We start from the raw sequence: 15127 nt of genomic DNA, 5'->3' as shown, positions 1-15127 counted from the left end.
GTGCGGGACAGCAAGGCGCTTCTAACCCACACTCTGGTGCCGTGTAGCCCTATTCTATGCTGCGCTCTCTGCTAAACCGCTTTCCTACTCGTCCTTACCCCGAACTAACCCTCTCCTACGGATCCTACCCTCCGCTCTGAGGTGTTGTAAGGCGCGCAACACGATACCGTCTGTAGTCCTTGGTGACCTTGCGGCGCTCAGATCGTCCTGCAGACAATCTAGCGGCTCGCCCGATGACTCCTTCGTCGCTGACCCCGTGTCCAAACTCCAGAAGAAGAGAGTTCCCTACTGCCCCTGCGTTTTCTTTTAAACTATTCACATCAAAGGCTAGGCGCCCCCGTCCCGACCGCCTTGGTCTCTCGACCAATCCTGAGCCTAGGATTTCCCGCTCTTTTGCGATCCCGCCGGCCTTTGAACTTTCGACCAATCAGTCGTCCCGGCTCCTGATCCCAGCTATCTGCCTTGCTGACCCGTGTTTGTGTTTGTATGCGTTTCTAACTGCGGGGCTCTCTGAGCTCGCCGTGGTCGTGCGATCTCAAATCCGCCCACGGCGCCGCAGTGTTACTTGGCCTGGGAAGGGTCCTGTCCAATTCCCTGGCCCTGAGAAACCGTGGGGTAACCCCCCTAGGGGGCCCTCGGGTGAAAACTCAGGGTAGGTGACCCGACCACGAGGCCCTACGTGGGTGCGGGTGCGTGTTTATGTGGGGGGGGTGATGGGGGGCAGTGCGGCGGTGGAAGCCGGGCGGCTCCCTGGCTCGGCCGAGCGGCCCCGTCGCTGTGGCACCACACGTCGCATATTGTACATGTCACGGAAGTTTTTTTTGACGACGGTGGAGGGTTTTCTTCGTCACAGAGGTTAAATGTCGAAGGTTTAAGGCGGAGCCATCGCGGAGGGCAGGGGTGGTCGGTGACGTCACCACGCTTCGGATATAAAGGTGGCTGCTGCTGCAAGCTGAGCGCGCATGTCTCTCGCGTGCTTTGTCAGAAGTAGTCGCAATGTCTGGACGCGGTAAAGGCGGTAAGGGGCTCGGCAAGGGAGGCGCAAAACGCCATCGCAAGGTGCTGCGCGACAACATCCAGGGCATCACCAAGCCCGCCATCCGCCGCCTCGCTCGCCGCGGCGGTGTGAAGCGCATCTCGGGCCTCATCTACGAGGAGACCCGCGGCGTCCTGAAGGTCTTCCTTGAGAACGTCATCCGCGACGCCGTCACCTACACGGAGCACGCCAAGCGCAAGACCGTCACCGCCATGGACGTGGTCTACGCCCTCAAGCGCCAGGGCCGCACTCTCTACGGCTTCGGAGGCTGAGCGCCCATCTCTCGCACATTAAGCCAACCCAAAGGCTCTTTTCAGAGCCACCCACCTCTTCGAAACTGCTTGCGCCAGTGTTGCCAAACACTTTCTAAATGGAGCACATGTCCTGGGTTATTGCGCGCCAATTCCTCGTGAGCGTGGTGGACGTTTGCTTGTTGAGTTGGCGAATCTTCATCTGCTTCCACATGAATGAAAGAAATCATGATATTCACGACACGTCACATTTAACAAGGCGTAATTCTTGAACGCATTAATACAGTACCCATTTCTGGTATTTTTGCGTGAATAATTTCCAGCTGCAGCCGATTCCGATATTACGTAGAGCATTTGGCGCCACAATCTTACAGCACACTCGTCCTAATTGACGTAGCGTGCCGGAACGCTAATCTCCACCTGTACAGCACAACAGCGAAGTTATTTTTCTCCACCGAGCGCTTGTATTTATCCAAATTGCGTTCATAAAACGCCCGTGTGCCGTATTAGACGAGTTGTGAAACAATCCTTCGTAAGAAACAAAAAAACCCACACTCAAAACACAATATACTGTATTGGGTTTTCTAGTCATCCTTTTTAAAACAAAATCAATGGCCATGGCTGCAATTCACTAATATACATGTTTGGACATTACATTGTGTTATATTCACAAGTCATTTTTGCAGTAAAAACTATATTAAAGTGAACATCGCGTCCGCGTTTCTCATTGGAGGCTGATGGAGAGGGATGGTACTAAAAGAGCCACTCAGCAGCGCCGCGCACTACGATCCTCTGATTTGCATCTCGCCTCCTATAAAAGGAGCTCAACGCGCGACCGACATCCACATTCGCTTCCCGTCTGTTGTGAACTGACCCGAAGCTGCCTACGACGCGTCGACATGCCCGATCCTCCCGCATCAAAGAGCGCTGGGCCGGCTAAGGTTCCTGCTCCCAAGAAGGGCTCCAAGAAGGCTGTGACCAAGGCTACGCGCAAGGATGGCAAGAAGCGACGCCACCGCAGGAAGGAGAGCTACGCCATTTACATCTACAAGGTGATGAAGCAGGTGCACCCCGATACCGGCATCTCGTCCAAGGCAATGAGCATCATGAACTCGTTCGTCAACGACATCTTTGAGCGCATCGCTTCCGAGGCGTCCCGCCTGGCGCACTACAACAAACGCTCCACCATCACCTCTCGGGAGATCCAGACCGCAGTGCGACTGCTGCTCCCCGGCGAGCTGGCCAAGCACGCCGTGTCGGAGGGCACCAAGGCCGTCACCAAGTACACAAGCTCCAAGTGAAGCCTCGACTCCACCATTAATTACAAAGGCTCTTTTCAGAGCCACCCACCTCTCCGAACCTGCTATTACCAGTCCTAGCAGGAGTACAAAACGAAACTTCCAACAAAGTCCCGGTTCACGCGGGGACATTGTTCGCTCATTGAAATGGAGAGATCGATCGCATTTTGACCTGTTTCAACGTGAATAAAAGCGATAACAATATTCATGGCACATCATATTCACCAGCAGGCATTTATTGGACTTGTTTGTCCATTGATTTCATCTGCAGCCCATTCAGATATTACATTGGATATTTGGCGCCAAAACCTTGCAATGCAATATATTTAATTCGTGGTTGTATTTTCGGGCAGGAACTAACATTTTGCACGTGTACATATATGTAAAAGTAAGCGCCTAGCATGGATGACTCGTGCAGTATAATTGATGATCATCATCTCAATGCCAAGAGAATAGATATCTATCCCTGTGATCACCTCTTTCCGACATTTTTACGTATTACTGTTTCCAATGAAGTGCAGTTTCTTCACACTTTATTTAGATCATGCAGAGCACTGTAAAGTCGTTTTCGGAAAGGTGTTTGCTTGAGAAAATAACATCCGTTAAAGACATCGACGGCGCTCAAACGGTACTACTGCATCGTGATACGGCATTCTGAAATGATCCAAACTGAACATTTTGTTGATTAAGAAGAGTTGACGACTCGAGATCATTGCACGCTGCCAACCAATCAGCACGCTCCCCGTCTTCGCACGTCACGACTCCGCTGACCAGTGAGCGCGCGCTCTGGGCTACATAAGCCGCCTTCTCCCCGCTTGTGAGAATCTTTGCCCACACCAAGCCATGGCTCGCACCAAGCAGACCGCTCGCAAGTCCACGGGCGGCAAGGCCCCACGCAAGCAACTCGCCACCAAGGCGGCCCGAAAGAGCGCTCCGGCCACGGGCGGCGTCAAGAAGCCTCACCGCTACAGGCCCGGCACCGTCGCTCTGCGCGAGATCCGCCGCTACCAGAAGTCCACCGAGCTGCTCATCCGCAAACTGCCCTTCCAGCGCCTCGTCAGGGAGATCGCGCAGGACTTCAAGACCGACCTGCGCTTCCAGAGCTCCGCTGTCATGGCTCTGCAGGAGGCCAGCGAAGCGTACCTTGTCGCGCTCTTCGAGGACACCAACCTGTGCGCCATCCACGCCAAGCGCGTCACCATCATGCCCAAGGACATTCAGCTCGCCCGCCGCATTCGTGGCGAGCGCGCTTGAACGCCCAGCTCGGCCCTCAAAGCACAACACAAAGGCTCTTTTCAGAGCCACCACTTACGCATGAAAAAACTTCCATGTGTGTCCTTCAAAGTTCGGGTGCCGGAAACCTTCGTTTGCTGGTCACGGCTCTCACGAGTCGTCATGCGTAAGCGACAATGAAGTTCATTTTATATACCCCGCCGCTCATTTTTCAACATCACACGTTGGTGTTGTATATAAGCGTTGTGAAACCATGTTTACATAATCTACAACAAAAGGGTTATTTTGGTGAAATATATTAACTATTAAACCCAAAGATATTGGTTGATGTTGTTTCAATCCCGAGCTGATAAGAAGTTCACATTTTGCAAACTAAGAGACTGAATTATTCACGCACATATATTTTTAGGCATTGCCCGAACAGGCGGTTAAAGGAATATATATACACCGTATAGGCACGTGGGCGATCAATCACGAGCTCAAGGCTATCACAATGATTTCTTATAACCAATGAGGTCCCTCAAAATGATGATTATAATCAATAATACATTGATATTTGCGGAATCCGCTTATAAGTTTGACTTGCCAGCACGTGCCCATAAATTAACTCAATAATGCTTAAAACGTGAACCTATTAAGTACGTGTATCGCATTGTTTAATTCCTAAGATACGTGTCCGCATAAAAATATATATGGATAAAAATAATTAAAGTCAACATCGAATCCTCGCGTCCCGGCTTTTCATTGGTGGCTCAAGGAGAGGGCGGGACTCGACCGAGAGGAGCCAATCAGCAGCGGCGCGCTCTACGATCCTCGTCTCCGCTATAAAAGACGCTCCGGTGGTGCGTGTTAACGTCACAAATCGTTCGTACTTTGTCTCTATTGCTTTTTGCATCCTAGGTCCCTTAGCAATGTCTGGACGCGGCAAGACCGGTGGCAAATCTCGCGCCAAGGCAAAGTCCCGCTCTTCCCGCGCCGGCTTGCAGTTCCCCGTGGGTCGCGTTCACAGGCTGCTCCGCAAGGGCAATTACGCCCAGCGGGTCGGCGCTGGAGCACCCGTCTACCTGGCCGCCGTGCTCGAGTACCTTTCTGCCGAGATCCTCGAGCTGGCTGGCAATGCCGCCCGCGACAACAAGAAGACGAGGATCATCCCCCGACACCTGCAGCTCGCCGTGCGAAACGACGAGGAGCTCAACAAGCTCATGGGCGGCGTGACTATCGCCCAGGGCGGTGTGCTGCCCAACATCCAGGCCGTGCTGCTGCCCAAGAAGACCTCTCAGGCAAAGAAGTGAACGCGCCGCCGCCTCTACCACCACAACAACGGCTCTTTTCAGAGCCACCCACTTGCTTGCAAAGAGCTCGGACAGTCGTACACAGGGGTTTTGTTATTAATAAGGACACCGTCGTCGAGTTGCCCTCGTGCCAAATTGCTCGCAATTAAACAAATGCTCTGCTCATTCCAGTTACCCTTTATTATGTCTAATTTAGGAACGGTATTTGAGCAGCATTCCAACATTGCATCAATCATGGAACATGGTTTAGAATAAATTGGGATGCCTATTGGAAGAAAGTATCGTGTTTTTTAAAGAATAAAACTCGCTCTTTTTGAGCGGTCAGATTACATATGAAGAGGAGTCGGAGAATGGTTCAAGCACTTTAAGGGATCTGCGAGCCACCCTCACGCACCACGCAAACACATCTCCGCTCTCACGACAACACGCACCAATCACACGCGCGGGAAAGAGCTGGACGGGGGTGTCAGGGGTTAAAGGGCAGTGACGTCACCCGGAGCAGGCGTGCTGGACGCGGATGTGTATTGGGAGCGGAGATTGAAGAGTTAAAAGGGGCTGTGGGACGTGTGCCCGGGGTTGGTCTTGGAACGAGTATTGCTGTGCGTTGGTGAAAACAGGACCCTGCGGGGTGGGCTGGTAGGAACGAATAACCAAAGAATATAAACATAATGTATTATTACACTTGTTTAGCCAGGAAAGCCCCACTGAGACTAAAGGTTTTTGTAGGGTCCTGCCAAGTGTTTGCAGTAGGGGGCGATGTTGCTACACTGAATCGGACGATACGAAGGGAGAGTGTGAGGCCTAGGTCTAGGCTTTAGGCCTAGCTGTAGGCTTTAGGGCGCCGTGAGTTAATTTTTAATTTACCTGTTTTTATAATTTATGTAAAAGCTTTAAATTTAAATGTTTCTATTTAAAAGCATCAGGGAATGTAACATTGTTGAACATAACTCCCTTGCACACACGCAGGGGAACAATACGAAGGGAGAGTTTGAGGCGTTCTAGGCTTGAGGCCTAGCTGTAGGCTTTAGGCCGCCGAGAGTTAATTTTTAATTTAAATGTTTTTATTATTCATGTAAAAGCTTTAAATTTAAATGTTTATATTTAAAAGCATCAGGGAATGTAACATTGTTAAACATTAACTCCCTTGCACACACGCAGGGGTACGATACGAAGTCAGACTTTGAGGCCCAGTTCTAGGCTTTAGGCCTAGCTGTAGGCTTTAGGGTGCTGTGAGTTTTTTTATTTAATTTCAAAGTTTTAATTAAAAGCTATCTCAGGGAATTATAAGGGAATGTTACACGTGTTTAGCCAGGAAAACCTCATTAATGTAAATGTTTTAATTAAAAGCTATCTTAGGGAATTATAAGGGAATGTTACACTTGTTTAGCCAGGAAAGTATCACAGAGTCTAAAGGTTTTTGTAGGGTCATGCCAAGTGTTTGCAATAGGGTGGCGATGTTGCTACACGGACGGACGGACGGACGATATAATCTATTGTAGGCTGGTCCACTTCGTTGCTACCAGTATAAAGAAGTGCATAAACCATTCTACGACTCCTCTTCACATGCGCGTGGAATGAATGATTCTTGCATTCGTTCTAGATTTGAAGCTTTCGTGACTGCAATGATTCATACTCTTAGGTTTTTTCGGTAAAGTCACGTAGGTAAAACAATAATAATACATAATTTAAATAATATAAATAATAATTTAAATAATAAATCAGGGGGGGGCAGAGGGGGGGGGCCATATCTGAATGTGGTTGCCGGGGAGTGGCGTGGGGTGTCGGGGCTAAAAGGGAACAAATGAGCACATCAGCTCAGGGTTGTGGCCAGTGTTAGCTGATAGTAAGCATAAAAGTACTGGTAAACGCTGGGGATGTCAACACTCGGTAAAGTATAATATTACCTGTCAAATAAGATGGTACAAATATGTGTAGTTAAATATTTTTACATGGTTAATAACATCTTTCCAATGATTACTCATTCGTGTTACTTAGTGCAGTAAATACGTGTTACTTATTGCAGTAAAAACAACTCATCGCATGAACCATCCTGCGCTCCTAGAATATCAACTCTGTCGGTGCATTAAACGTAAGATTATATATGTTCTTTAAACATTCGACTGCGGAGTCACTTGAGTTGAATTTGAGTGGTGATAATTGTGCACCGTGCCTCGATCTTGTTCAAGGCGCGCGACCCTTCTGCAGTGCGTGAGCTACTCACCTCTTGCCACGTAACATGTTAAACTTTCTATTTAATGTCGGTTAATTTTGAGTAATTTTCTTCAGTTTGTTGTCCATCTGAAAATCCATATATTTATTAATTTCAAAGTTCGATTAAAACGTCCAGTTAAAAGTTCGGTGACAAGGGACGGTTGGCATGGCGCGCAGTCCTCACCATAGCGCGAGAGGAGGAATCGCGAGCGCGCGAGGCAAAACTTAAATAGAAAATATTTCGTTGGAATTAAATATGAGTAGTCTGTTGAAGCATCTTGTCTTGCAAAACATTCGAGTGTGTTTTAAATAGTGTTCATCATTAACACTTTTGAAAAACGACAATCATCATATCTCGCCCTGACCGAACAATGTCTCCCAAATGTTGGTTGTTCACTTGTTTTGAATTATAATTTATATCGTGAGCATTGTCGTATATTGCATAAGTAACGTACATTAAAGAAGTGATCTTCGTGATAATGTATCAACTATATGCATGTAAGTATGAACGTTACGGGAGTAATCGAGCCCAAAGGCAGGCGTGATAAACACAGTGAGTATGGTGGCAACTTCCTCACTAGATCTGAGTGCTGGATGATCTCAGCGACGTCCGCATTCAGTACGCCGCTTCTATAATAACCTCGGGCCTGGAGGACGCTCGGTTTGAATCCGTGAGAGCGCTGATTTCGATTTCAAAGAGGCGAGGCGATAAAAGCGACGTTTTGAGATGGCGGAAACTGCTCCTGCTCAACCACCAGCTGCGGCTACTTCAGCGCCTAAAAGCCCCAAGAAGAAGCGCGCCGCTCCAAAGTCCAAGAAGGTCGGCCCCAGCGTGTCCGAGCTCATCCTCAAGGCTCTGGCCAGCAGCAAGGAGAGGAACGGCGTGTCTCTTCCTGCGCTCAAAAAGTCGCTTGCTGCCGGAGGATACGACGTGGAGAAGAACAATGCCCGCGTGAAGTTGGCCATCAAGAAGCTCGTGGCCAAAGACGCCGTGGCGCAAGTGAAGGGCAGCGGTGCATCTGGCTCTTTCAAACTCAACAAGGAAAAGGCTGCCGCAAAGGCGAAGCCCAAGTCGTCAACATCAAAGCCCGCAGCTAAAAAGCCCGCGGCAGCCAAGAAGGTGAAGAAGCCCGCGGCAGCCAAGAAGACCGCGCCCAAGAAGTCTCCCAAGAAAGCAAAGAAGCCCGCGGCTGCCAAGTCGGCCAAGAGCCCCAAAAAGGTGAAGTCGGCTGTTAAGCCCAAGAAGGTGGCGAAGAGCCCAGCCAAGCCCAAGGCTGCGAAGCCCAAGGTCGCTAAGCCCAAGACCGTCAAGGCCAAGGCCGCCAAACCCAAGGTGGCCAAGCCCAAGAAGGCCGCGGCCAAGCCCAAGAAGACTGCGCCAAAGAAGTGAATCCGATCGGACGATGCTCGATTCACTCCACCTCAACGGCTCTTTTCAGAGCCACCCACTTAGTTAAAAAAAGTGAACCAGGTGCTGCTGCGCTTCAATTAGTTCATCGTTAACACATGGCAGTGTATTACGTTGCTGTTGAATGCGTGCCATATTCTGTAAGTCAAACCCATTTACGGCGTGGCGATGGTTGCTCGCCTTGACTCGGCCCTGATCAAGGAGCTCGACGCTTGGTGCAGTTCAATCGTGAGGATTTGTGTAGATTGGATAAGTTTCGTACATTCGCCAAATTAACTGTATAACATTTTACCCACTCGATGTGTTTTAAGCATTGATGTGATGGGAGTAATCGAGCCCGAAAGCAGTAATCATAAACACAGGCGGGGCGGGTGGCAGCTCCCTCACTCGAACTGGGTGCAGAGTAATGTCAGCGACGTCAGCATTCTCGCTGGCGATTCTAATCTAAATCCAGATTCAAATCGATGCATTCTTGACGAACCTCCAATTTTGATTATGTGTTGCACCTCTTCATTCCGTCATCATGTTACTGGTGCCAAATATGGAATTTAGTCTAAAAATGTATTGATTCCAGACAGCTTTACTCAATTTGCCTTCATTCGCTCGTTCTCGCCTTTTCACTTTGTTTTTGTTTTGTAAACATTGCGGTGCACCATCTAAACTTCTCTATTAAAATAAATGTCTTTCTTACTTTGGGAGAACTAGTTGGTGACGTTCACTCAACTATTGTGTTGGAAGCCGTTTAGCTTCACACGATTATAAAGTTAGTTCATCTTGTTCACTTGAAAACAAGACCTTACACCGATTATTCACTCCACGTGCAATCTTGCAACAGATTGCGTTCCTCTCGCGTTCGCTGCGGGTGTGCCAATATCATTACAGAGTGCTTCGAAGAAGGGTCATTGCCCAAAACGTCGCATATTGTACATGTCACGGAAGTGTTTTTGACGACGGTGGAGGGTTTTCTTCGTCACAGAGGTTAAATGTCGAAGGTTTAAGGCGGAGCCATCGCGGAGGGCAGGGGTGGTCGGTGACGTCACCACGCTTCGGATATAAAGGTGGCTGCTGCTGCAAGCTGAGCGCGCATGTCTCTCGCGTGCTTTGTCAGAAGTAGTCGCAATGTCTGGACGCGGTAAAGGCGGTAAGGGGCTCGGCAAGGGAGGCGCAAAACGCCATCGCAAGGTGCTGCGCGACAACATCCAGGGCATCACCAAGCCCGCCATCCGCCGCCTCGCTCGCCGCGGCGGTGTGAAGCGCATCTCGGGCCTCATCTACGAGGAGACCCGCGGCGTCCTGAAGGTCTTCCTTGAGAACGTCATCCGCGACGCCGTCACCTACACGGAGCACGCCAAGCGCAAGACCGTCACCGCCATGGACGTGGTCTACGCCCTCAAGCGCCAGGGCCGCACTCTCTACGGCTTCGGAGGCTGAGCGCCCATCTCTCGCACATTAAGCCAACCCAAAGGCTCTTTTCAGAGCCACCCACCTCTTCGAAACTGCTTGCGCCAGTGTTGCCAAACACTTTCTAAATGGAGCACATGTCCTGGGTTATTGCGCGCCAATTCCTCGTGAGCGTGGTGGACGTTTGCTTGTTGAGTTGGCGAATCTTCATCTGCTTCCACATGAATGAAAGAAATCATGATATTCACGACACGTCACATTTAACAAGGCGTAATTCTTGAACGCATTAATACAGTACCCATTTCTGGTATTTTTGCGTGAATAATTTCCAGCTGCAGCCGATTCCGATATTACGTAGAGCATTTGGCGCCACAATCTTACAGCACACTCGTCCTAATTGACGTAGCGTGCCGGAACGCTAATCTCCACCTGTACAGCACAACAGCGAAGTTATTTTTCTCCACCGAGCGCTTGTATTTATCCAAATTGCGTTCATAAAACGCCCGTGTGCCGTATTAGACGAGTTGTGAAACAATCCTTCGTAAGAAACAAAAACACCCACACTCAAAACACAATATACTGTATTGGGTTTTCTAGTCATCCTTTTTAAAACAAAATCAATGGCCATGGCTGCAATTCACTAATATACATGTTTGGACATTACATTGTGTTATATTCACAAGTCATTTTTGCAGTAAAAACTATATTAAAGTGAACATCGCGTCCGCGTTTCTCATTGGAGGCTGATGGAGAGGGATGGTACTAAAAGAGCCACTCAGCAGCGCCGCGCACTACGATCCTCTGATTTGCATCTCGCCTCCTATAAAAGGAGCTCAACGCGCGACCGACATCCACATTCGCTTCCCGTCTGTTGTGAACTGACCCGAAGCTGCCTACGACGCGTCGACATGCCCGATCCTCCCGCATCAAAGAGCGCTGGGCCGGCTAAGGTTCCTGCTCCCAAGAAGGGCTCCAAGAAGGCTGTGACCAAGGCTACGCGCAAGGATGGCAAGAAGCGACGCCACCGCAGGAAGGAGAGCTACGCCATTTACATCTACAAGGTGATGAAGCAGGTGCACCCCGATACCGGCATCTCGTCCAAGGCAATGAGCATCATGAACTCGTTCGTCAACGACATATTTGAGCGCATCGCTTCCGAGGCGTCCCGCCTGGCGCACTACAACAAACGCTCCACCATCACCTCTCGGGAGATCCAGACCGCAGTGCGACTGCTGCTCCCCGGCGAGCTGGCCAAGCACGCCGTGTCGGAGGGCACCAAGGCCGTCACCAAGTACACAAGCTCCAAGTGAAGCCTCGACTCCACCATTAATTACAAAGGCTCTTTTCAGAGCCACCCACCTCTCCGAACCTGCTATTACCAGTCCTAGCAGGAGTACAAAACGAAACTTCCAACAAAGTCCCGGTTCACGCGGGGACATTGTTCGCTCATTGAAATGGAGAGATCGATCGCATTTTGACCTGTTTCAACGTGAATAAAAGCGATAACAATATTCATGGCACATCATATTCACCAGCAGGCATTTATTGGACTTGTTTGTCCATTGATTTCATCTGCAGCCCATTCAGATATTACATTGGATATTTGGCGCCAAAACCTTGCAATGCAATATATTTAATTCGTGGTTGTATTTTCGGGCAGGAACTAACATTTTGCACGTGTACATATATGTAAAAGTAAGCGCCTAGCATGGATGACTCGTGCAGTATAATTGATGATCATCATCTCAATGCCAAGAGAATAGATATCTATCCCTGTGATCACCTTTCCGACATTTTTACGTATTACTGTTTCCAATGAAGTGCAGTTTCTTCACACTTTATTTAGATCATGCAGAGCACTGTAAAGTCGTTTTCGGAAAGGTGTTTGCTTGAGAAAATAACATCCGTTAAAGACATCGACGGCGCTCAAACGGTACTACTGCATCGTGATACGGCATTCTGAAATGATCCAAACTGAACATTTTGTTGATTAAGAAGAGTTGACGACTCGAGATCATTGCACGCTGCCAACCAATCAGCACGCTCCCCGTCTTCGCACGTCACGACTCCGCTGACCAGTGAGCGCGCGCTCTGGGCTACATAAGCCGCCTTCTCCCCGCTTGTGAGAATCTTTGCCCACACCAAGCCATGGCTCGCACCAAGCAGACCGCTCGCAAGTCCACGGGCGGCAAGGCCCCACGCAAGCAACTCGCCACCAAGGCGGCCCGAAAGAGCGCTCCGGCCACGGGCGGCGTCAAGAAGCCTCACCGCTACAGGCCCGGCACCGTCGCTCTGCGCGAGATCCGCCGCTACCAGAAGTCCACCGAGCTGCTCATCCGCAAACTGCCCTTCCAGCGCCTCGTCAGGGAGATCGCGCAGGACTTCAAGACCGACCTGCGCTTCCAGAGCTCCGCTGTCATGGCTCTGCAGGAGGCCAGCGAAGCGTACCTTGTCGCGCTCTTCGAGGACACCAACCTGTGCGCCATCCACGCCAAGCGCGTCACCATCATGCCCAAGGACATTCAGCTCGCCCGCCGCATTCGTGGCGAGCGCGCTTGAACGCCCAGCTCGGCCCTCAAAGCACAACACAAAGGCTCTTTTCAGAGCCACCACTTACGCATGAAAAAGCTTCCATGTGTGTCCTTCAAAGTTCGGGTGCCGGAAACCTTCGTTTGCTGGTCACGGCTCTCACGAGTCGTCAGGCGTAAGCGACAATGAAGTTCATTTTATATACCCCGCCGCTCATTTTTCAACATCACACGTTGGTGTTGTATATAAGCGTTGTGAAACCATGTTTACATAATCTACAACAAAAGGGTTATTTGGGTGAAATATATTAACTATTAAACCCAAAGATATTGGTTGATGTTGTTTCAATCCCGAGCTGATAAGAAGTTCACATTTTGCAAACTAAGAGACTGAATTATTCACGCACATATATTTTTAGGCATTGCCCGAACAGGCGGTTAAAGGAATATATATACACCGTATAGGCACGTGGGCGATCAATCACGAGCTCAAGGCTATCACAATGATTTCTTATAACCAATGAGGTCCCTCAAAATGATGATTATAATCAATAATACATTGATATTTGCGGAATCCGCTTATAAGTTTGACTTGCCAGCACGTGCCCATAAATTAACTCAATAATGCTTAAAACTTGAACCTATTAAGTACGTGTATCGCATTGTTTAATTCCTAAGATACGTGTCCGCATAAAAATATATATGGATAAAAATAATTAAAGTCAACATCGAATCCTCGCGTCCCGGCTTTTCATTGGTGGCTCAAGGAGAGGGCGGGACTCGACCGAGAGGAGCCAATCAGCAGCGGCGCGCTCTACGATCCTCGTCTCCGCTATAAAAGACGCTCCGGTGGTGCGTGTTAACGTCACAAATCGTTCGTACTTTGTCTCTATTGCTTTTTGCATACTAGGTCCCTTAGCAATGTCTGGACGCGGCAAGACCGGTGGCAAGTCTCGCGCCAAGGCAAAGTCCCGCTCTTCCCGCGCCGGCTTGCAGTTCCCCGTGGGTCGCGTTCACAGGCTGCTCCGCAAGGGCAATTACGCCCAGCGGGTCGGCGCTGGAGCACCCGTCTACCTGGCCGCCGTGCTCGAGTACCTTTCTGCCGAGATCCTCGAGCTGGCTGGCAATGCCGCCCGCGACAACAAGAAGACGAGGATCATCCCCCGACACCTGCAGCTCGCCGTGCGAAACGACGAGGAGCTCAACAAGCTCATGGGCGGCGTGACTATCGCCCAGGGCGGTGTGCTGCCCAACATCCAGGCCGTGCTGCTGCCCAAGAAGACCTCTCAGGCAAAGAAGTGAACGCGCCGCCGCCTCTACCACCACAACAACGGCTCTTTTCAGAGCCACCCACTTGCTTGCAAAGAGCTCGGACAGTCGTACACAGGGGTTTTGTTATTAATAAGGACACCGTCGTCGAGTTGCCCTCGTGCCAAATTGCTCGCAATTAAACAAATGCTCTGCTCATTCCAGTTACCCTTTATTATGTCTAATTTAGGAACGGTATTTGAGCAGCATTCCAACATTGCATCAATCATGGAACATGGTTTAGAATAAATTGGGATGCCTATTGGAAGAAAGTATCGTGTTTTTTAAAGAATAAAACTCGCTCTTTTTGAGCCGTCAGATTACATATGAAGAGGAGTCGGAGAATGGTTCAAGCACTTTAAGGGATCTGCGAGCCACCCTCACGCACCACGCAAACACATCTCCGCTCTCACGACAACACGCACCAATCACACGCGCGGGAAAGAGCTGGACGGGGGTGTCAGGGGTTAAAGGGCAGTGACGTCACCCGGAGCAGGCGTGCTGGACGCGGATGTGTATTGGGAGCGGAGATTGAGGAGTTAAAAGGGGCTGTGGGACGTGTGCCCGGGGTTGGTCTTGGAACGAGTATTGCTGTGCGTTGGTGAAAACAGGACCCTGCGGGGTGGGCTGGTAGGAACGAATAACCAAAGAATATAAACATAATGTATTATTACACTTGTTTAGCCAGGAAAGCCCCACTGAGACTAAAGGTTTTTGTAGGGTCCTGCCAAGTGTTTGCAGTAGGGGGCGATGTTGCTACACTGAATCGGACGATACGAAGGGAGAGTGTGAGGCCTAGGTCTAGGCTTTAGGCCTAGCTGTAGGCTTTAGGGCGCCGTGAGTTAATTTTTAATTTACCTGTTTTTATAATTTATGTAAAAGCTTTAAATTTAAATGTTTCTATTTAAAAGCATCAGGGAATGTAACATTGTTAAACATAACTCCCTTGCACACACGCAGGGGAACAATACGAAGGGAGAGTTTGAGGCGTTCGAGGCTTGAGGCCTAGCTGTAGGCTTTAGGCCGCCGAGAGTTAATTTTTAATTTAAATGTTTTTATTATTCATGTAAAAGCTTTAAATTTAAATGTTTATATTTAAAAGCATCAGGGAATGTAGCATTGTTAAACATTAACTCCCTTGCACACACGCAGGGGTACGAT

General features: G+C 49.5%; 6 protein-coding genes and 1 pseudogene across 6 annotated transcripts; all 7 read left to right on the top strand.

Moving 5' to 3' along the window:
• Positions 1-996: 996 nt before the first annotated feature.
• LOC144948614 (histone H2A-like) lies at positions 997-5110 on the top strand. Its single transcript, XM_078878218.1, has 2 exons — positions 997-1018; positions 4728-5110. The coding sequence occupies exons 1-2, from the start codon at positions 997-999 to the stop codon at positions 5108-5110; spliced, it is 405 nt and encodes a 134-aa protein (XP_078734344.1).
• Positions 2187-2588, top strand: LOC144948608 (histone H2B type 3-B). The gene has a single exon (XM_078878205.1). It carries the CDS (start codon positions 2187-2189, stop codon positions 2586-2588), a length of 402 nt encoding a protein of 133 aa, XP_078734331.1.
• LOC144948602 (histone H3) lies at positions 3429-3839 on the top strand. Its single transcript, XM_078878190.1, has one exon. The coding sequence runs from the start codon at positions 3429-3431 to the stop codon at positions 3837-3839; it is 411 nt and encodes a 136-aa protein (XP_078734316.1).
• Positions 5111-7851: 2741 nt separating the features above from the next.
• On the top strand, positions 7852-8764 carry LOC144950535 (histone H1 pseudogene; annotated as a pseudogene).
• A 1084-nt stretch (positions 8765-9848) lies between these two features.
• Positions 9849-13960, top strand: LOC144950555 (histone H2A-like). Its single transcript, XM_078880695.1, has 2 exons — positions 9849-9870; positions 13578-13960. Exons 1-2 carry the CDS (start codon positions 9849-9851, stop codon positions 13958-13960), a joined length of 405 nt encoding a protein of 134 aa, XP_078736821.1.
• LOC144950566 (histone H2B type 3-B) lies at positions 11039-11440 on the top strand. Its single transcript, XM_078880705.1, has one exon. The coding sequence runs from the start codon at positions 11039-11041 to the stop codon at positions 11438-11440; it is 402 nt and encodes a 133-aa protein (XP_078736831.1).
• LOC144950546 (histone H3) lies at positions 12279-12689 on the top strand. The gene has a single exon (XM_078880684.1). It carries the CDS (start codon positions 12279-12281, stop codon positions 12687-12689), a length of 411 nt encoding a protein of 136 aa, XP_078736810.1.
• Positions 13961-15127: the final 1167 nt, after the last annotated feature.

This window comes from Lampetra fluviatilis, chromosome 3 (genome assembly GCF_964198595.1).
Source record: "Lampetra fluviatilis chromosome 3, kcLamFluv1.1, whole genome shotgun sequence".
Taxonomy (NCBI): domain Eukaryota; kingdom Metazoa; phylum Chordata; class Hyperoartia; order Petromyzontiformes; family Petromyzontidae; genus Lampetra; species Lampetra fluviatilis.
The sequence above is the reverse complement of the archived record's forward strand: the minus strand, read 5'-3'. Positions and strand labels throughout refer to the sequence as shown.